Source organism: Martes martes (assembly GCF_963455335.1).
Source record: "Martes martes genome assembly, chromosome: 3".
Classification (NCBI taxonomy): Eukaryota; Metazoa; Chordata; class Mammalia; order Carnivora; family Mustelidae; genus Martes; species Martes martes.
Window position 1 is genome coordinate 80,533,400 of NC_137890.1, and position 23,940 is coordinate 80,557,339.

The window sequence follows — 23,940 nt, forward strand, 5'->3', positions numbered from 1 at the left end:
TTGTTTTGCTATTCTCTGTTTTATTTATCTCTGATTCCATATTTATACACTTTTCTGCTTGTTATTGGCTTATTCAGTATCTTGCAGACAGCTTACAGATGGATACTGATTTTATTTAATCTGTCAATCTTTTTCTTTTACTGGAAGATTTTAATATATTTCTATTTAATGTTATTACTAATATGGGATGATTGCTGCTTCTTTTTAGATATTTGTTCTGTGTATTTCATGTTTTTAGTTCCTCAATTTCTCCATTACTGCCCTTTTTGGGTATTTAGTTGATTTTTTGTAGTGTACCATTTTGATTCTCATCATTCCTTTTCTGTGCATCCTTTTATGTTTGCCTTTTAAATTATATAGGGAAAAGAAAGGTTAGAAGCCAAACTAAAAATATAATACTGGCTTTTATTATTTACCTATGAAGTTACCTTTACAAGTGTTCTTCAATATTTTCTTAGGTCTTGGGAGTTATTGTCTAGTGACTTTTCAATTCAGCCTGAAGGATACACTTTAGCATTTCCTGTTGGGTAGGTGTACTGGTAATAAACTCCCTCAGCTTTTGTTTATCTGAACATGTCTTAATTTCTCCTTCATTGTCTTCTTTTCACTCTTATTTTCTAAGCCATTTAACAAGGTACAAAACCAGTCTTAGTGGGGTGCCTGGGTGGCCCAATAAGTTAACTATCTGCCTTTGGCTCAGGTCATGATCTTGAGGTTCTAGGATCAAGCCCCTCGTCAGGCTCCCTGCTCAGCAGGAAGTCTACTCCCTCTGCCTCTGCCCTTCCCCTAAATAAAAGGCTTTTAAAAAGGCTTTTTAAAAATTTTTTTTATTTATTTGTCAGAGAGAGAGCACAAGCCAGGTGGAGAGGCAGAGAGAGACCACAAGCCAGGCAGAGAGGCAGAGGGAGATGCAGGCTCTCTGTTGAGCAGGGAGCCTGATGAGGGACTTGATTCCAGGACTCCAAGATCATGACCTAAATTGAAGGCAGATGCTTAATGGGTTGTGTCACGCATGAGTCCCTCAGATAAACAAAATATATTTTTTGAAACAATGAATTCTGGAACACTGAAAAGAAATAAAATAAAATGAAAAAAAAAAAGGTTTTAATTTTTTGACAGATAGAAACACATCGAGAGAGGGAACACAAGCAGGGGGAGTGGGAGAGGGAGAAGCAGGCTTCCCACTGAGCAGAGAGCCTGATCGGGGCCCCAGTGTGGGGCTGGATCCCAGGACCCTGGGATCATGACCTAAGCCAAAGGCAGATGCTTAACGACTGAGCCACCCAGGCCCTAGATAAATAAAATCTTAAAAACAAAACAAAACAAACAAACAAACAAAAAAACCAGCCTTAGCTCTCAAGCCATAAAAAACAGGGAATCTGTAGTAGTGGGTAGTTGCTGACTCCTACTTTATTTTTAAAATTTTTAATGTTTTTATTTAAATTCCGGTTAACATACAATATTATATTAGTTTCACATATACAATACAATGATTCAACAATTCCATACATGATGTGGTGCTCAGCGTAAAAATACACTCCTTAATCACCATCACCTATTTAACCCCCTGGCCCACCTACCTCTCCTCAGTAACCATCAGTTTGTTCTCTGTAGATAAAAGTCTGTTTCTTGCTTTGCCTCTCTTTTTTCCCCCTTTGCACACTTGTTTTGTTTCTTAAATTCCACAAGAGTGAAATTATATGGTATTAGTCTTTCTCTGATTGGCTTATTTTACTTACCATTATAGTCCTAGCTCCATCCATATCATTGCAAATGGCAAGATTTCATTCTTTTTTTACGGTTGAGTAATATTCCCAGCACATGTGCACGTGCGCACACACACACGGACACAGAAACACACACATCTTCTCTATCCAGTCATCAGCTGATGGACATTTGGGCTATTTCCATACTTTGGCTATTGTAAATAATGCTGCTATAAACATCAGAATGCATGTCTCCTTTTGAATTAGTATTTCTGCATTCTTTTGGTAAATACCTAGTAGTAAAATTACTGGATCATGGGGTAGTTCCACTTTTAACTTTTTGAGGAATCTCCATACTATTTTCCACAGTGTTTGCATCAGTTTGCATTCCCATCAACAGTGCAAGAGGGTTCCCCTATCACCACATCCTAGCCAACACCTGTTGTTTCTTGTGTTGTTGATTTTAGACATTCTAACAGGTGTGAGGGGTACCTCATTGCAGTTTTGAGTTGTATTTCCCTGATAAGTGATTATGAGCATCTTTTCACATGTCTTTTGGTCTTCTCTGAAGAAATGTTTGTTCATGCCTTCTGTCCATTTTTTAATTGGATTTGTATTTTGGGTGTTGAGTTCTATAACTTCTTGATATATTTTGGATACTCACCTTTTTTTTTTTTTGAAGATTTTATTTATTTATTTGACAGACAGATCACAAGTAGGCAGAGAGGCAGGCAGAGAGAGAAGGGAGGAAGCAGGCTCCCTGCTGAGCAGAGAGCCCAATGCGGGGCTCGATCCCAGGACACTGGGATCATGACCTGAGCCAAAGGCAGTGGCTTCAACCCATTGAGCCACCCAGGCGCCCCTTGGATACTCATCTTTTATTGGATAGGCCATTTGTAAATATCTTCTCCCATTCTGTAGGTTGTCCTTTAATTTTGTTGACTGTTTACTTCACCGTGCAGAGGTCTTTTATTTGGATGTAGTCCCAATGGTTTATTTTTGCTTTTGCTTTTCTTGCCTCAGGAGACATATCTAGTAAGAAACTGCTATGGTCGATGTCAAAGAGGTTACTGCCTGTGCTCTCTTCTAGGATTTTTATGGCCTCAGGAATAAATCCCACTTGATGGTGGTGATTTTTTTTTTTTTTAATGTATTGTTGGATTCAGTTTCCTAGCATTTTTTTGAGGACTTTTGCGTCTGTATTCATCAGAGATATTGGCCCATAGTGCTTTTTTGGTGTTGCCTTTATCTGGTTTCAGTATCAGGGTAATGCTGGCCTCATAGAATGAATTTGGAAGTTTTCTTTCCATTTCTATTTCTTTGGATAGTTTGAAAAAATAGGTATTTACTCTTCTTTAAATGTTTGGTAGAATTTTCTTGTGAAGCCATCTGGTCCTCGAGTTTTGTTTTTGGAAGTTTTTGATTATTGATTCAACTTCTTGGCTGGTTATTGGTCTCTTCAAATTTTCGACTTCTTCTGTCTCAGTTTTGGTAACTTAATATATTTCTGGCAATTTATCCATCTTTTCTAGGTCATTCAATTTGTTGGTATATAGTTTTTCATAATAGTCTCATAACTATTTGTGTGGTGTTGGCTGTTATTTCTCCTCTCTCATTTGTTACTTTACTGAATTGAGAACTTTCTTTTTTTTCTTGATAAGCCTGGATAGAGGTTTATCAATTTTTTCAAAGAACAAGCTCCTGGATTCATTGATCTGTCCTATTTTTTTTTTTTTTGGAATTTCTATATCATTTATTTCTGCTCTGATCTTTATTATTTCCTCCTTTCTGCTGGTTTTAGGTTTTATTTGTTGTTCTTTTTCTAGCTCCTTTAGGTATAAGGTTAGGTTGGTTGGTTGAGATTTTTTTTCTTGCTTCTTGAGGTTGGTCTGTATTGCTATATACTTCTGTCTTAGAACCACTTTTGCTTTATCCCATAGGTTTTGGACCCTCATGCTTTCATTTCCTTTTCTTTGCATGTACTTTTTTCTTTCTTTTTTTTTTATGTCCTTTTGATTCTTTCATTGTTTAGTCACATGTTATCTAACCTCCATGTATTTGTGGTCTTTCCAGAGTTTTCCTTGTGGTTGACTCCTAGTTTCATTGTGTTGTGGTCAGAAAAGGTGCATGGTATGACTTCAATTTTCTTGCACTGGTGTAGGCCTGTATTGTGCCTAATATAATCTATTTTGGAAAATGCTCTTTGCATACTTGAAAAGAATGTGCATTCTGCCGTTTTAGGATGGAATTTTCCAAACACATCTGTTAAATATATCATTCCAGAGTGTCATGCAGAACCACTGTTTTCTTGATTTTTTGTTTAGATGATCTGTCCCTTTGTGTAAATATGTTGCTCAAGTCCCCTATTGTTATTGTATTATTATTGATTGTATTATTATTGATTCCTTTATGTTTGTTCTTCTTTACGTATTTGGGTGCTCCGATTTTGGGTGCATAAATATTTACACAATTGTTTTATCTTCTTTTGGATTGTCCTCTTTATTATTAAATAGTGTTCTTCTTTGTCTCTTGTTAGTCTTTGTTTTAAAGTCTCGTTTGTCTGATAAAATATTGCTACTCTGGCTTTCTTTTGACATTCATTTGCATCGCAGATGTTCTTTATCCCCTCACTTTTGATCTGCAGGTATCTTTAGGTCTAAAGTCAGTCTCTTATAGGCAGCATATAGAGGGGTCTTGTTTGTTTGTTTTAACCATCCTGACACCCTATGTGTGATGGAGCATTTAATGACTTACATTTAAAGCAATCATTGATAGATATATATTTATTGCTATTTTATTACTTGTTTTGTGGTTGTTTCTGGAGCTTTTCTCTGATCCTTTCTTATCTTTCTTTCATGGTTTGCTGACTTTCTTTGGTAATATATTTAGATTTCTTTCTCTTTATTCTTTACATACTTAGTAGTTTTGATATGTGGTTACCATTAGATGTATACAGCATCTTCTGCATATAGTATTCTATATGAAGCTGATGGTTGTTTAACTTTCAATCCATTCTTTAAACGTCTTCTCCCCATGTTTTAGGTATATGGTGTCATAGTTTATATCCTTCTCTTTTGTGAGTTCTTTGACTGATTTCTTGTAGAAATATTCATTTTTACTGCTTTTGTGTCTCCTACCTTCATACTGTTACTTTTAGTCTTTCTTTTCCATTCATAGAGTCCCCTTTAGTATTTCTTGCAGGACTGATTTAATGGTCATGAACTTCTTTAATTTTTGTCTGTGAAACTATTTCTCCTTCTACTTTCAATGTTAGCCTTGCTAGATAGAGTACTTGGTTGCAGATTTTTCCTATTCAGCACTATGAAGACATCATTCCACTCCCTTCTGGCTTGGAGAATTTCTGCTGAAAAATCTGCTGATAGTGTTATGGGTTTTCCCTTATAAGTAACTGTCCTCTTCTGTTGCTTTTAAGATTAAAAAAAAGAAAAATTATTTATTTATTTGACAGAGATCACAAGTAGGCAGACAGGCAGGCAGAGAGAGAGGAATCAGGCTCCCTGCTGAGCAGAGAGCCCAATGCGGGGCTTGATCTCAGGACCCTGGGATCATGACCTGAGCCAAAGGCAGAGGCTTTAACCCACTGAGCCACCCAGGCTCCCCGCTTTTAAGACTTTTATCACCATAGTTTATCACCATATTTTGCTAGTTTAATTCAAATATGTCTTGGTGTAGATCTGCTTTTGTTGATTTTGATGGGGATTCTTTGTGCCTCCTGAATCTGGATATGTTTCCTTCCCCATATTAGGGAAGTTTTCAGCTATTATAAAATATAATATAAAATTTCTGCCCCCTTTTCTCTCTCTTCTTTGGACTCTCATAATATGAATGCTATTATGTCTGATGGGGTCACTTCTCATCTTGTGTAATTCTTCTTTATCTCTTTTGTTCAGCTTCATTGTTTTTCATTACTTTGTCTTCTAGGTCACCACATTGTTCCTCTGCTTTTTCCAGCCTGTTGTTCATTGCATCATGTTTCTACTCTTATTTATTGCACTCTTCATCTCTGATTCTTTTCTAACTCTTTTATCTCTGTGTTATGGGTCTCACTGATGTTTTTTATTCTTTTCTCAAGTCCAGTGAGTATTCTTTTGATCACCGCTTTAAATTCTCCATCATGTATGTTGCTTGTATTTGTTTCACTTAGATCTCTGTCTGTGGCCTTATTTGTTCTTTCATTTGGGGTAATTCCTCTGTCTTCTCATTTTATCTAAATCTCTGTGTGTTTCTGCGTATTAGAAATACCAGTTATGTCTCCTGCTCCTGAACATTATGACCTTATGAAGAAGACTTCATGTAGTGCTCAGGGCCTGATTCTTCAGGAAATGTCTCCAGAGTGTGCTGCATGTGCTCTGGCTGCTCTGTCCTTCAAGCTACTCGTCTGCAGAGGCCCTCCTTGCCTATCATGGTCAGTGTTTGGTCCCTGGCCTGAATGTGGGTGAATTTTAACTAGGTGTGTTCCAGTCTACTTGTGAAATAAGACCTGTCACCACCTCTACCAAAACTGAGGCCCTGCAAAACTCTGGTTGGGAGATGTAGTGTGGGCATGGATTTGTGCTGGTTTTCTGGGGGAGAAGCCTGCCATACCAGAACTGAGGTAAGCCTTATTTAAAAGAAGGGCATTTCCACCCAATCACCAAGGGGTGGGTCTTAGTGTAAACAAGTTAGGTCACCAGTGTTGGTGCTATACTGCTTCCTGCAGGAGGTCCTATGCTTATACTGAAGGGAGGGAAATGTCACTGGCCAGCTCCTTTTTTCCTGGAGAGGCCTCTCCATGAATGCCACCTTTCAGGGACATGCTCTGAGAAGGTAAATAATCTCCCTATTTTGTACCTCTGGTACTCTTCAGATCACTGTTTCCACGCTGAATGTCCTTGGGTTGTTCCCCTGCCTTCTCTCCAAGAGCAGTCCAGCCCTCTGACACTTAAAACTTCAGCCTTTAAGCCTCATGGGTTGCAAGAACTCATGAAATTCAACCTAACTTTCAAAGCCAATAGCAATGGGGAAATGTTCCCCTTGTGCATTCCTGTGTGTTTCTTTCTTGCCCTTCTCTGCAACTATATTCCCTCCCCTCCACAGCAGCCAGGATCCATTTCTTCCCTAAACCACATCTCTATACTTCTTACCCTCGTCAATGTGGCCTCGTCACTACCCTCAGTTGTGCAGCATGTTCTGCCAGTCTTCAGATTGATTTCCGGGGTATTTAGGATTATTTGATAGTTATCTAGTTGTATTTATAGGATGAGGCAAACTAGACCTCTTACTTTGCCACTATCTGGCCATCCCTTCATTCTGGAAGGATTGTTTCACTAGATATAGAATTGTTGGGTTGATAGTTTTTTATTTTAGAATTTCATATCATCCTACTGTTTTTTTGGCCTCCAAGATTTCTGAGAAATCTCCTGATAATCTTACTAAGGATCCACTGTACTTTATGAGTAAGTTTTTTCTTGTTGCTTTCAAGAGTCTTTGTCTTTTGGCAGTTTTATTATAATGTGTCTTGATGTAAGTCTCTGGGTTTTTCCTACTTTAAATTCATTGAGTTTACTGGATTTGTAGAGACATGTCTTTCCTCAAATTCTGGAAGTTTCAGTCACTGTTTCTTGAATCTCTCTGCTTCTTTCTCTATCTCTTCTCCCTCTAGAACTCCTACAATGTGTACATTGGTCTGTTTGGTTGTATCCCGTATTTATAATAATCATGATCAATATTAAGAAACAATTTCTAATGCAAAGAATTCTCTAATAATGATATTACATTAGATGGACCAGTTATGGCTAGGATTTCTTGATGTTTTAAGACATGATTTATGGATAAAAGAAAATAGGAACCAGTAGTATAGGTTTAACACAATTACCAAAAATATTACTAAGAACCATAAACATCTAAGAAATATAGCAAAGTGAGGAGTTTCTACCGTGAAGGAACACCAGTGACAGGTAATGTAGCTTAATTCAACTATGTGCCAACTACTCTGGAATATGTAAAGAACTATATGGCACAAGAACAAACACCTCTCTACTGCCTCCAGAGAGCTTACATTTTTATTATAGAGGTAAAAATCACCTGACAATTAAAGACTTAGAATATAAAAAAGGAGAAAAAGTGAAGATTAAGTGTATGGTGCAGAAAATAAATACTCAGGAAAATGAATGCCTAAACTCATACTGAATGTCTCTGTCACATAGCAAGAAGTAAAAACAGGTGGGAATAGAAAGTAAATGTACAGGAAAGCAGGGAGAGAGGAATATTAAGGGAATTCCTAGAAAAGACTTCTCTATTTCCTGGAAAATTTAAGTTTAAAAAAGGAGATTGAGGAGATCTGTGAGGAATATAGGAAAGGCAGTTAGGAACACTTACGACAAATGAGGAGTGTTTACAAAATATAAATTTGTATGACATCACCCCATCTAGTTACAGAATTTATGTCCAATAGTGCTTCCAAGGCTGTATATGAATAGAATAGAATGGAATAAATGGTTGGATTAACCCATGAACTGAAATGTATTGGGACAGATTGGGCAGGAAAGCAAGAGAGAAAAAGTAACCAAGTAAGCAAGAAAGGAAACAGATGTGATCATTTAAACAGCCTATAAAGGTCAGGCTCAGAAGTAAAGCCAGGAGACACTGAAACTGCAAGAGAAAGGAAGGTCAAGAGACTGGAGGTCTTATCAAAGAAAAGCACAATGGAAAGTAAGTTATATGGAAGTTGGGAAGAGAGGTTATGTTCAGACAGGTGGATATTAATGAGCTTTTATTGGTATAAATGTGCTGGGTGATATTAGAATTGGGTAAGATCTAGGTGGCTGAACTGCAGAAGAGGTAAAGATGTCAATGAAGTTAGGGAGGTTAAATCTGTGAAACTAGACTATTGATGGCATAGAAAGAAAGAACATGAACTAGACAAGGTAAGAAAATGGCTATGAAGTCAACATTTAACATTCACAATTAGGAGTCAAAGATGGAACAGTGGTGGATGGAGCCTCAAATTAGGAAGGGTGTTATATGAGTTAATGGGCTAAGGCTAGGGTTAGTATTAAGTGTAATAAAAAGTGTAATACCTATGTAGCTTTAGTCTCAAGCATATGATTAAACAAAAACTATCCCCTTATGTTGGTGATTAGTTTTATAATTTTCAAAATATTTATGTGATTTAAGAGATTAAATGGGATTAAATTTTATGACATTAGCTAGTGAAGCTAACATCATAAAAATTAATTATCTAGGGGCACCTAGGTGGTTCAGTCAGTTAAAGGTCTGCCTTCAGCTCAGGTCATGATCTTGGGAGTCCCAAGACTGAGCCCTGCATCAGACTCCCAACTCAGCAGAGGGTCTGCTTCTCCCTCTGACCCTCCCCTCACTCATGCTCTTTCTCTCTCAAATAAATACATAAAATATTTTCTAAAACAATTGTCTAGGAGGAGAGTCTAAGATGGTGAAAGAGTAGGAGACCTTAGTTTCACCTGGTCCCATGAATTCAGCTAGATAACTCCCAAACCATTCTGAATACTTGCAAACTCAACTGGAGATTGAAGAAAAGAATAGCTGCAACTCTACAAATAGAAAATTGACCACTTTCTGCAAGGTAGGATGTGTGGAGAAGCAAATCTGAGATGACATATGGGAAGACAGACCACAGGGGAGGGAGCATTCCTAAGCCAGATACTGGCTAGTGATATAGCAGTGCTTTTAGAAATGTGCTCCAGTGAGGGACAATCCACCTGAAAGGCGTGCAGGTGGCTAAGTGGGGGCAGAACCCTAGGTGGGAGAGTGTAGTCTTAGGATTCCCCAGGATCACAGGAAGACTGGATGCCTGAGAGCAGCAGAGCTCCCAAGGCACTGGAGCAGGGAAGTTGGCTGCAATCAGTGAGCCCACGAGTGGGCTCTCAGCTTGGGGTTGCCATGTGAACCATGGCATAATCAGGTGACTGTTCCCAAACAGGGGCCAAGCCAAGATGCTGGACTGGTGAGAATCCCCTTTCTCCCCTAGGAAGAGTGGCGTGGGAGCATGCTGCAGGAGTCTTCAGGGTTTGGAGACTTGAAACGGGGTTGTGTGCCTGAGTTAGAAACACTCAGTCATAGGCTGGATGAACATGGAGTGTGGCTGGAGACCAGGGAGACATGAGTGACTGACTGCTTTTCCCTGAGGGAGCACTAAGGAGTGAGGCCCTAAGGTTTTGGCTCTGGGCCTAGAGACCTGGAGGCCACCATTTTCATTCTCATCCTCTAAAGCTTGTGGGGAAAGCCTTCAGGGAACAAAAGCCACAGAGAGCAAACTGGAGCAGATTATTTATACTGGCCCCTTGGCAAAGGTGCTGCAATTCCAACTGGGGCCAAAAATCTTGAAAATCAAAGCAACAGGCCCCGCCCCCAGAAAATCAGCAAGAACATTCAGCCAAGACCAAGTTTACTGAGCAATGAGAACTGCAAAATTCCAGTGTTAGGGGAGCACAACACACAGAATTCATGGCTTTTCCCCTAAGATTCTTTAGTCTTTCAAGTTTAATTAAAAAATTTTTTTTCTTTCCTTTTTTCTTCAACCAATTTCTTATTTTATCAAATCCTTTTTAAAATCTTTTTTTATTTTCATTTTTACAGTTACATTCTATCTCTTCATTGTATTTAATTTTATTTTTGCATATATGTTTTTCTTTCTTTATAATTTTGGGATGCAATTTCCTCTAACAGACTAAAATACACCCAAAATCTAATGCATGGTTCTGTTCTATTCATCTGTCTGATCATATTCTTTTTTTTTTCTTCTTCCTTTTTTTTTTTTCTGGCTCTGTAAAGTCTTTTTTAATTTTCACCTTTACAGTTACATTCTATCCTTTCAAGGTATTTAATTTTATTTTTGTGTATATATGTTTTTCTTTCCTTACAATTTTGAGATGTTGTTTCTATTAACAAACTGACCAAAATACACTCAGGATATAGGGTATTGCTCTTTTCTGTTCACCTGTCGATATGCCTTCCTTTTTGTTGTTGTTGTTTTTTCTCATCTTTTAATTTTCATTTTTTACAGTTACATTCTATCCTTTCATTGTATTTAATTTTATATTTGTCCACATATAAGTTCTTTCTTCATAATTTTGTGATCTAGATTTCTTTTTTTTTACCTTTTAAAATTATATTTTATTACTGTCATGCATTTTAATCTTATTTATATACTTTTAAAATTCTACATACATATATATTTGAAATTCTCAAACATGTTATTATTGTTTTCACATCGTTATGTCTATACATTGTTATTATATTATGTCCAGTCAATATCCATTTGTATTTACCCACCTATTCACACTTTTTTGTTCTCCATTTCTTTGTGCAATTTTGTGTATATGTATCCTTCTTGGATTGTAATTTTCTTTTAGCACTTCCCAATGTCATTCTATTGTCTTTTGCTTTTGTCATTTCTGTTGATCGGTCAGCTGTTTCTTTTTTTTTTTTTATAAACATATAATGTATTTTTATCCCCAGGGGTACAGGTATGCGAATCTCCAGGTTTATACACTTCACAGCACTCACCATAGCACATACCCTCCCCAGTGTCCATAACCCCACCCCCCTCTTCCTCCCCCCTCCCCCCAGCAACCCTCAGTTTGTTTTGTGAGATTAAGAGTCACTTATGATTTGTCTCCCTCCCGATCCCATCTTGTTTCATTTATTCTTCTCCTACCCCCCCTAACCCCCCATGTTGCATCTCCAGTGATCTAGATTTCTAACAGACCAAAATACATACAGGATCCAGGGTATTGTTTTATTCTGTTCACCTGCCTGATTATACCCTTTTTTCTATCTTTTTAAATTGTTTTGAATCTTCAAGATTTTTTTCAGTTTCAGGTTTCTTCTGATTCATTTAGTGTACATTTCTGTGGGGTCGTTGTTGCTATTTTAGTATTTTGTTCACTTGTTCATCTATTTGTTTCTGGAAAGAATGACACGACAGAAAAACTCACCTCTAAAAGGAAAACAAGGGCAGTACTGCTAGGGACCTAATCAGTATGGACACAAGTAAGGTGTTGGAACTACAGTTCAGAATAATGATTTTATAAAGATACCAGCTGGATTTGACAAAAGCATAGAAGATACAAGAAAATGCCTTTCTGGAGAAATGAAAGAACTAAAATCTAACCAAGTCTAAATCAAAAAGGCTATTAATGAGATGCATAAAAAATGGAGGCTCTAACTGCTAGGATAAATGAGGAAGAAGAGAGAATTAAGGATATAATTAAGGATATAAAGAGACAAAGATGATGGAGAATACAAAAGAAGACAAAACGATGGAGAATAAAGAAGCTGAGAAAAAGAGAGATAAACAACTACTGGATCACCAGGGGAGAATTTGAGAGATAAGTGATACCATAAAGTGAAACAATATTAGAATAATCGGGATCCCAGAAGAGGAAAAAGAGAGGGGTGCAGAAGGTATATTGGAACAAATTATAGCAGAGAATTTCCCTAATCTGGGAAAGGAGACAGGTATCCAAGTCCAGGATGCACAGAGAATCCCCCTCAAAAATCAGTAAAAATAGGACAACACCATGACATAAAATAGTGAAACTTCCAAATCTCAGAGACAAAGAGAAATTCTGAAAGCAACTTGGGATAAGAGGTCCATAACCCACAAGGGTAAAAACATTAGACTGGCTGGGGCGCCTGGGTGGCTCAGTGGGTTAAAGCCTCTGCCTTCGGCTCAGGTCATGATCCCAGGGTCCTGGGATGGAGCCCCGCATCGGGCTCTCTGCTCAGCAGGGAGCCTGCTTCCTCCTCTCTCTCTGCCTACTTGTGATCTCTGTCTGTCAAATAAATAAAATCTTTAAAAAAAAAAAAACAAAAAAACATTAGACTGGCAGAAGATCTATCCACAGATATCTAGCAGGCCAGAAAGAACTGGCACGATATATTCGGGATGCTAACTGAGAAAAATATGCAGCCTTATTTTTCATTCAAAATAGGCATGATAAAAAGCTTCCAGGACAAACAGAAACTAAAAGAATGTGTTATCACCAAACCAGTCCTATAAGAAATGTTTAAAAGGATCCTTTAAGCAAAGTGAGAACCCAAAGGTAACACGGACCAGAAAGGAATAGAGACTACACAGCAAACACATGTAGTAACAGTCAAGTTACAGGTAATACAATGGCACTAAATTCACATCTTTCAATAGTTACTTTATTATTTTTTTTAATTTTTTTTTTAATTTGACAGAGAGAGGGATCACAAGTAGACAGAGAGGCAGGCAGAGAGAGAGAGGAGGAAGCAGGCTCCCCGCTGAGCAGAGAGCCCGATGCGGGGCTCGATCCCAGGACCCTGAGATCATGACCTGAGCTGAAGGCAGAGGCTTAACCCACTGAGCCACCCAGGTGCCCCTCAATAGTTACTTTAAATGGAAATGGGCTAAATGCCCCAATCAAAAGACACATGGCATCAGACTGGATAAATAAGCAAGTCCCATTGATAAGCTGTCTGCAAGAGACTCATTTTAGACCCCAAAACACCTCCAGATTTAAAGTGAAGGGATGGAAAACCATTTGTCATGCTAATGGACATCAAAAGAAAGATGGGATGTCAATCCTTTTATTAGGCAAATCAGATTTTAAACCAGACTGTAATAATAGATGAGAAAGGACACTATATCATAATTAAAGGGTCTTTCCAACAAGAAGATCTAACAATTATAAATATTTAAGCCCCTAACATGGGAACAGCCAATTATATAAGCCAATTAATAACAAAATTCAAGAAATATATCGATAATAATACTAGGGGACTTTAACACCCTACTCACTGCAATGGACAGATCACCTAAGCAGAAGATCAACAAGGAAACAAAGGCTTCGAACAACACACTGGACCAGATGGACTTCACAGGTATATTCAGAACATTCCATCCGAAAGCAACAGAATATACATTCTTCTCGAGTGCACATGAAATATTCTCCAGAATAGATCACATCCTGGGTCACAAATCAGGTCTCAACCTGTACCATAAGATTGGGATCATTCCCTGCTTATTTTTGGACCATAATGCTTTGAAACTTAAACTCAGTCACAGAAGGAAAGTTGGAAAGAACTCAAATACATGGAGGCTAATGAGCATCCTATTAAAGAATGAATGGGTCAACCAGGAAATTTTTTTTTTTTAAAAGATTTTATTTATTTATTTGTCAGAGAGAGTGAGCACAGGCAGAGTGGCAGGCAGAGGCAGAGGAAGAAGCGGGCTCCCTGCTGAGTAAGGAGCCCGATGCGGGACTCGATCCCAGGACGCTGGGATCATGACCTGAGCCGAAGGCAGCTGCTTAACCAACTGAGCCACCCAGGCGTCCCTCAACCAGGAAATTAAAGAAGAATTTTAAAAATTCATGGAAACAAATGAAAATGAAAACACACCATTCACAATCTTTGGGCTACAGCAAAGGCGGTCCTAAGAGGAAAGTATATAGCAATACAAGCCTTTATCAAGAAACAAGAGAAAGGTCTCAAACACACAACCTAACCTTACACCTACAGGAGCTGCAGAAAGAACAGCAAAGAAAGCCTAAACCCAGTAGGAGAAGAGAAATCATAAAGATCAGAGCAGAAACCAATGAAACAGAAACCAAAAAACAGTACAACAGATCAATGAAACTAGGAGCTGATTCTTTGAAAGAATTAATAAGATGGATAAACTCCTGGCCAGACTTTTTCAAAAAAGAAAAGAGAAAGGACCCAAATTAATAAAATCATGAATGAAAGAGAGATCAAAACCAAACCAAAGAAATACAAACAATTATAAGAACATATTATGAACAACTATATGCCAGCAAATTAGATATTCAAGAAGAAAGGGATGCATTCCTAGAGACATATAAACCACCAAAACCAAACCAGGAAGAAACAGAAAACCTGAACAAACCCATAACCAGTAAGGAAACTGAAGCAGTAATCAAAAATCTCCCAATAAACAAGAGTCCAGGGCTGGACGGCTTCCCAGGGCATTTCTTCCAACATTTAAAGAGGAATTAATACCTATTCTTCTGAAGCTGTTTCAAAAAACAGAAAAGGAAGAAAACTTCCAAACTTGTTCTATGAGGCCAGCATTATCCTGATCCCCAAACCAGACAAAGACCCCACCAAAAAGGAGAATTACAGACCAATATCCCTGATGAACATGATGCAAAGATTCTCACCAAAATACTAGCCAATAAGATCCAACAGTACATTAAAAGGATTATTTGCCATCACCAAGTAGGATTTATTCCTGGGCTGCAAGGGTGGTTCAATAGCCACAAATCAATCAATGTGATACACTACATAAATAAAAGAAAGGACAAGAACCATATGATCTTCTCAGTTGATGCAGAAAAAGCATTTGACAAAATATAGTATTCTTTCTTGATTAAAACTCTACACAATGTAGGGACAGAGGGAATACCTCAATATCAAAATCATATCATATATGAAGAGCCCACAGCTCATTCTGAATGGGGAAAAACTGAGAGCTTTCCCCCTAAGGTCAGCAACATGGCAGGGATGTTCACTATCACCACTGCTGTTCAACACAGTATCAGAAGTCCTAGCCTCAGCAACCTGACAACTAAAAGAAATAAAAGGCATCTGGGGGCACCTGGGTGGCTCAGTGGGTTAAAGCCTCTGCCTTCGGTTCAGGTCATGATCCCAGGGTCCTGGGATCGAGCCCCACATCAGGCTCTCTGCTCAGCAGGGAGCCTGCTTCCCTTCCTCTCTCTCTGCCTGCCTCTCTGTCTGCTTGTGATCTCTGTCAAATAAATAAAATCTTAAAAAAAAAAAAAAGAAAAGAAATAAAAGGCATCTGAATCAGCAAAGAAGAATTCAAACTCTTACTTTTTGCAGATGACATGATACTCTATGTGGAAGACCCAAAAGACTCCACCACAAAACTGCTAGAACTCATACAGGAATTCAGCAAAGTGGCAGGATATAAAAATCAATGCACAGGAATCAGGTGCATTTCTATACACTAACAATGAGAGAGAAGAAAGAAAATTTAAGGAGTCAATCCCATTTACAATTGCCCCCAAAACTAAAAGATATGTAAGAATAAACCTAATCAAGGAGGCAAAGGATCTGTACTCAGAAAACTATAGAACACTCATGAAAGAAATTGAGGAAACACAACGAAATGGAAAAATGTTCCATGTTCATGAATGGGAAGAACAAATATTATTAAAATGTTTATGATACCTAGAGCAATCTACATATTCTGTGTAATCCCTATCAAAATACCATCAACTTTTTTTCACAGAGCTGGAACAAATAATCCTAAAATTTGTATGGAACCAGAAAAGACCTCAAATAGCCAGAGGAATGTGGAAAAAGAAAACCAAAGCTGGTGGCATCACAATGCCAGACTTCAAGCTCTATTACAAAGCTGTAGTCATCAAGAAAATATGGTATTGGCATAAAAACAGACACAAAGATCAACAGAACAGAATAGAGAGCCCAGAAACAGACCCTCAACTCTATCTTTGACAAAGCAGGAAACTAATCTTCGACAAAGCAGGAAAGAATGTCCAATGGAAAAGACAGTCTCTTCAACAAATGGTGTTGGGAAAATTGGACAGCCACATGCAGAAGAATGAAACTGGACCATTTCCTTACACCACACACAAAAATAGACTCAAAATGGAAAAAGACCTAAATGTGAGATAGGAATCCATCAAATTCCTAGAGGAGAACACAGGCAGAACCTCTCTGACCTGGGCTGCAGCAATTTCTTGCTAGACACATCTCCAAAGGCCAAAGAAACAAAAAACAAACATGAACTATTGGGACTTCATCAGGATAAAAAGCTTTTACACAGCAAAGGAAACAGTCAACAAAACTAAAAGGCAACCTGTGGAATGGGAGAAGATATTTGCAAATGACATATCAGATAAAGGGCTGGTATCCATAATCTATAAAGAACTTATCAAACTCAACACCCAAAAAACAAAAACCCAGCCAAGAAATGGGCAGAAGACACAAACAGACATTTCTTCAAAAAAGACATTCAAATGACTAACAGACACATGAAAAATGCTCAACATCACCTGGATCAGGAAAATACAAATTAAAACCGCAATGAGATCCCACCTCACACTAGTAAGAATGGCTAAAATTAACAATATAGGGAACAACAAATATTGGGAAGGATGTGGAGAAAGGAGAGCCCTCTTACACTGTTGGTGGGAATGCTGGTGCAACCATTCTGGAAAACAGTATGGAGGTTCCTCAAAAAGTTGAAAAAAGAGCTACCCTATGATCTATCAATTGCACTACTGGTATTTACCCCAAAGATACAAATGTAGTGATCCAAAGGGGCACCTGCACCCCAATGTTCATAGCAGCAACGTCCACAACAGCCAAACTATGAAAAGAGCCCAGGTGTCCACTGACAGATGAATGGATAAAGAAGGTGTGGCACACATATATATATATGAATAATACTCAGTCATCAAAAAAACGAGATCATGCCATTTACAACGACATGGATAGAACTAGAATGTATCATGCTAAGTGAAATAAGCCAATCCGAGAAAAACAATTATCATATGATCTCACTGGTATGAAGAATTTAAGAAACAAAACAGAGGCTCATAGAGGAAGAGAGGAAAAAATAAAACAATATGAATTCAGAGAGGGAGACAAACCATAATAGACTTTTAATCATAGGAAACAAACTGAGGGCTGCTTGAGGGGAGGAGGTGAGGGCACGGGGTAACATGAGGGTGATGGACATTAAGGAGGGGTTGTGATTGGGACACCTGGGTGGCTCAGTTGGTTAAGCGGCTGCCTTCGGCTCAGGTCATGATCCCAGGGTACTGGGATCGAGTCCCACATCGGGCTCCTTGCTCAGCAGGGAGCCTGCTTCTCCCTCTGCCTCTGCCTGCCACTCTGTCTGCCTGTGCTTACTCTCTCTGACAAATAAATAAATAAAATCTTAAAAAAAAAAAAAAAAAGGAGGGGTTGTGATTAATGAGAACTGGGTGTTATATAAGACTGATGAATCAGTGAACTCTACCTCTGAAACCAGTAATACATTACATGTTAATTAACTAAATTTAAATTTAAAAAATTAATTTAAAAAACCCAAAAATTGCCTAACACAAATCCCACACAGATATCAATCAAATTATTAACCATTTCTTTATCATTCAAATGATTCGAAGTCACATTTAATGTTAAAATTCAATTTGGCCAAAAACAAAACAGACCAGAATTTTTCAATTATTTTTGAATCAGGTATGTACAAAACATTTGGATAGGAACTTAAAGACAGCTTTAAAATTTTTAGTATACAATGTAAATTGATTACACATTGAAACCAGCACAACTTACTTCTATTAGGACTCTTTCAGAAATGAAACCTTGTCTTAGAACCAAGTCAGTCATTTTTAAATAATGAAATAATACTTACTTGCTGAGTATGAATAAAAAAAATACATAATGAAAAGTACCTTAAGGAAGTATTTAAAAAAATTTTTGCATAAAGGAATAATATACTTCTCATAATAAAGACCAAGTAAAATGGAATATCATTCAAGAAAATGGAAATAATACATGAATGTTCATTAATATTTGCTCATATAATATTTGTAATATTGTTTATCAGATTCTAATTTTAGGGATAAAATCAAATCCCGATACAAGGTATTTTAGTAAACATGAAATCAGTATAGTTACTTACTGTATAAGAGAAGCTCTTTCAAAGTATTGAATGGCTTTTTCACAAAACTGGGTGTCAATGTAATAGGCTCCAAGCCACTCAATGACTTCAATGTTAGAGGGGAAATACCTGTATGACTGGAAAAAATATGGAATGTGAGAATACAACATCAGTGACAACGTACAATTTACACCTCAATATTTTACCTACTAAATGGATTAATTTATCCAATGTGAAGTTTCTTAGTAAAAAAGTATGAGCTGTCATAAGTACTTTCTAAGTTTTGAAACTACAAGATTTAGAAAACTTAACATTTGTTTGATATATTTCTAAATTACCTATCAATAACTTTTTGATGTACTGATAGATGATCTGAGTCAAATTAAATAAGTAATAGAATTAAAAAAGAGATGAAAATAATGCTTCAAGGGAACAATTTTTACCTTTAATTTTCTTATTAAATTAATAAAGAACTAACTTTATATTCCACAAGTGCTTTATTTTATTTTAAATCACTCTTCATTTAAAACTGGCAAGCACTTCTAAATTTCAAAGATGAAAAGGACTGCTGACTGTTTTATAACAAATTGTAAAAAGCTAAGAAGTAGAAGGAAAGTAAGATTATACCTACCTCATAGTAATATTGAAATGCTTGGGATTTATCCCCTTCACTATCGTATAATTCTCCTAGTTTAGACAAAGCTCTAGAGTCGGTTGGAACAACACTGATCAGCTGCATTAACCATTCAATAGCTTGATTGGGATCTTCCATTAATTCATATCTTGGAAAATTTTAGTTAAGGATAACACAATTTTTCTAAATTCATTGATCAATAAGGAAACCTAAAAACAACATTACAATAAACATATTTCTTAGCCTATAGTAATGTGCTATTTCATACTGGTTACTCTGAATTTCTTCAAGGATGGGGATGAAAAATGGAGCACTGTACACTCATGTTCATATATACCTTTTTGTTTTTCCTTTTGCTTCATTACTATTGACGTAATGAAATCAACTCCCAAATCTCTAGCAGAATTAACAGTTTACTCTTTTATCCAAAGCACTCTCCAAAATTTGTCCTTAATAAAAATGTCTGCAAGTTGTGTTCAAATTATTCTACCACTCTTAGTATGTCCAACATATCAAGGGAAGAGTTTCCCTGTGAGTTTTCCCTAATTAGATTATAAACCCCAAATAGGAATTTCTTTTTTTTGAGTTTTTGCGCCTAGTAAATCCTCTGCATACACTGAAATAATTTATTCCCACCAATACTTACTATTTATTTTTATATTAACTGTCTTAGTGAAATGAAAATATTCCAACCCAAAATTTTACTTAAAAAGAAGAATCTTCTGGGTTTTTTTTTTTTTAAAGATTTTATTTATTTGAGAGGGAAAGAGAGAGAGAGAGCATGAGCAGGGGAAGAAGCAGAGGGAGAGGAAGAAGCAGACTTCCCATTGAGCTGGGAACCTAACATGGTGCTCAATCCCAGGACCCTGAGATCATGACCTAAGCCAAAGGCAGATGCTTAACCAACTCAGTTACCCAGGCGCCCCAAACATCTTGTTTTTGATGATGACAAATGTGATATCATAAGAGAAACATAAAACCAAGAAAATGTATTCAAACAGCCTTAAACATATCATTGCTTAACTGAATCCAAACTGATCCTTAACTGGGCAGTATAAGATCATGATAGTGGCAGTTTCAGAGAGATCATATGGACAAAACAAAAAAGCTAAAAGGAATAAACATGAAACCAACTGCTCTAAAAGTAATTTTTTCATTAAAAAATGTTTTATGTACTCTAACAAAAGTAGAGCAGATAGTATTTAAATTATTAATGGTACACCTTATAACATACTTTTTCCTAATATATTTCTATAACATTTATATCAAGATAATGCTATCTTAAACACCTACATAAGATTTTAAAACTTGGGGTACCTGGGTAGCTCAATCAGGCAACCACCTCTTGATTTCGGCTCAGGTCATGATCTCAGGGTCACGGGATCAAGCCCCATGTCGAGCTCCCCACTCAACAGGGAGTATGCTTCTCTCTCTCTTCCTCTGCCCAACCGCCTCTCTGAAGATAAATAAATAGAATCTTTTTTTTAAAAAGAGAGATTTTAACCTTTCCTGGAACACCCAGATTGCATGGTCAATTAAGTAATCGACTCTTGGTTTCGGCTCAGGTCATGATCTCTGGGTGGTGACACTGAGTCTTATGATGCATTCTGTGCTGAGCGTGGAGTCTGCTTGAGTTTCTCTCCCCCTCTCCCTATGCTCTTCCCCCCATTCATGCATGTACTCTCTCTCTCAAATAAATAAAATCTTAAAAAAAAGATTTTAACCCTTTCCAAATATTGTTGTGAAGGCTTATTATTTTTAAAATAGAGAAATTAAAATGTTTTTCAAATACTGTCAAAGGCATTAAAAATATTAACAAATTTCTGCTTTTTCAACCAAAGGCAAGGGGGAAAAAAAAAAAAAACCCAAACTAAAGGCCAGGAGTTGTAGGAGAAACTGACACGGGAGGAATGTTTTCTATTTACATTCCCCAGAGTTCTAAACATAATACTGGCACATACAGCACACAGTCAATAAGTGACTACTGAATGAAGGGAATGAATGACTGAATTCATATAAACTACTGGCTAATTTTGTAGGGTAAAAGCCTTTGAAGAGTTATACTCATTAAACATATATGTCAGCTAAAATAATTAAGACAACCAAATTCAATAGAAATTCAATCAATAGTACTAATAAGTAACTAACAATATTTTCCTCTTAAACAGTAAGTTACTTCTTCAAAAATACCCTATAAGACTCAGAGTTAATGCATTCTAAAGTATCTCATCTACAGTCAATGAATAGCTTATATGTATTAAACATGTTATACTCAATGATTTCAATTATTATTTCCAAAAATTAAGAAATAGTAGTTTTAACCTTTAAGTAATTCCTTTTATAATGCAAGTGATCTTTTAAAATAGGATCACCCAAAAAACAGACTCATAACTATAGAAAACAAACAGATGGCTACCAGAGGGCAGGTGGGTGGGGGGAGTGGATGAAATAGGTGATGGGAATTAAAGAGGGCACTTATCATGATGAGCACTGAATAATGTACAGAATCACTAACTCACTAAGCCATACCTCTGGAACTAATTTAACACTTGTGTTAACTAAATTGGAAACAAAAACAAAACAAAACAGGACCAAATATTTTTATCACATATTAATCTGATAGGTTTTAAAATATTATCCTCATCAATTATTTAATTGGCTAAGGTTATCTAATGATTGGTACTCAGTCAACAAATGAATTAACAACTGTCCTCAAGTTTTTCATATAAGATACACATTTGCTATCTGGTAAAGAACTTGGGCACTGTTTCTCAGGATTGCGTGAAGTTTCAGGAAACAATCCAAAGCTTCATCAAGCCGATTTAGCTTCTTATAGGTAAGGCCTTAGAAAGAAGAGAGAAGAAAGCTATAAGCATTACTGGTAGTCATTTTCTCAAAGTCACAAAATAAATCCATATATATGTAATATTCATCCAGAAGAGAAAATAAAGATGAATAGATTTTTCTTAAAAAAGAACAAGGTGGGGAAGGGGATTTCCAGTAACATTTGGCAGACACCAAAACATGCTATAATGCTTTAATGACTGAAAAGTGTTTGAGGGGGACCAGGAATAGAGAGAGACATCAGCAGAATACAGAGTTTAGAAACTGACTCAGTTACAGAATTTAAAATCTGTGGGGACTAAGGGACTAGTAACAAAAGGTGCCAGGACAACTGACTACACATGAAACAAAAAAATGTAGGTTCCTATTTTGAATACATTCAAAAATTATTTTAAAACTAAACAGAAAAACAAAGATGTAGAAATATGAAAAGAAAATATAGGAAAATGATTTTATCATCTTGGGGGAAAGCAACAAACAAATGAAGCCACACATTTTCAAAAAGCAAAATTCTACCAGAAAAACTGACACAAGAAATTACAAAGTTAAAAAGTGAAGCAAAAACTTATAAAGAGAATAAGTAAATATATACCTACACAAGAAATCTCCTGCTTTAAGGCTTTTACTATTCACTTTCCTTGGCCAGTAATGCTCTTTTCCCACTTACCCACATGGTCACACCCTCCCTTCCTTAATAATACGACTTTAAACTCTCCTTGACTCTGTCTAAAATGGCCAGTTCCTCCCTGCCTCCTCTCCAACCCAGCCAGGTCTTCTTTTTTCCTCTGGCAGGAGATTAAAGACTCTTCTGGAGGAGGAAGGATCCAATTGGCCAACAGGCAGCTCCCCAACTACACAGATCAGACAGATGGCCCTGTGGCAGGGTGCCAGTACATCAATTTCGCTTGTGGCCTCAGAGATCCCACTCAGCTTTTAGCTGCAAACTCCTAAATGCAAGAAGACAGGCCAAGATCATCAGACAGCTGAGGAGAGTTCGTGACATGAAATATAGTGGATAAAACAAACAAGCAAACCAAAAAAAGCAAAACAAACCTATGCAGGGAGAAGAACACTTCAAAAGAAACTTCATTAATATCCCACAAGATAAGACACAGTACTGCATCATTGTGTTTGCCACACTACAAACTCATGAACAGGAAGAAATGATACCCATGTCAGGTGACCTCTGACAAGCAGGGAAGGGAATAAGATGGTGGTACGCCTCTAGGTCTTGTAACATTTTGTTTAAAAACAATACATGATGTGAATATGACAAAATGTTAAAATGCATTAAGTATAGTTGGTAGGGACATGGGTATTTATTTTTCTGTAAAATTTCTTTATGTTTGAAACTGATCATAACTAAAAAGGGAGAAAATTTTTTTTCCCACCTATCAGTTTGGCAAAAGTTAAATATCCAGTATTAACACGAATTTGGGAAATCAGTCTCATACACTATGGTGGTACATAAATTGGAAAAGTCTTTTTAGAGGGCAAGAGACAACATCTATTCAAATTTTACATGTGTATAATTTTGAATTATTAGTTCCATTAAAAATAATCTACAATCCAAGAATATCCTTTCCAATTTTTTGTTACAAGGAAGTAAACTTTTCCCTCTAATGAACTGGAGTTCTTTAAGCCAACTTAAGAAAAGAAAGAAAAAAAACAGAAAAGAAAAGAGAGAAAAAAAATTATAAAGGAGAAAACCAAAGAAAGCAATTTTGCCTGTTTTACTTACCAATATTGTAAAGTGCTTCAGTACAAGAAGAATCATTTCTTAGAGCCTCTTTATAGAATTCAGCTGCCTTCTCAAAATCACCATTTGCAAAAACTGTATTCCCTTTATTAGTGAGAGCTGAGGGATTATATCTATCAGAGTTCACAGCTAAATCTGCATAGCTGCTGGCTTGTGCAAATTCATTTTCCTAAATAAAGTACAAAACATACACAAAATATTTGGAGTTTATCAAATATCTTTTCTCTCTGTTCTGGATTACAGACATGATAAACAGATTTTCTGAGATTATAAATATGATAAATATTTTACATATCTTGGTCTTGACAGG

The 23,940-nt window shown here is 36.8% G+C and overlaps 1 protein-coding gene across 1 annotated transcript in view; it reads right to left on the bottom strand.

The window, feature by feature from the left end:
• Positions 1–23,940, bottom strand: part of IFT88 (intraflagellar transport 88) — a 146,079-nt gene that overhangs the window by 41,535 nt on the left and 80,604 nt on the right. The window contains exons 17-20 of the mRNA XM_080798204.1: positions 23,613–23,799; positions 21,762–21,870; positions 19,025–19,175; positions 18,415–18,530 (exon numbers count right to left, since the gene is read on the bottom strand). Coding sequence (XP_080654330.1) covers positions 18,415–18,530; positions 19,025–19,175; positions 21,762–21,870; positions 23,613–23,799 — 563 coding nt within the window. The remainder of the gene's footprint in view (positions 1–18,414; positions 18,531–19,024; positions 19,176–21,761; positions 21,871–23,612; positions 23,800–23,940) is intronic.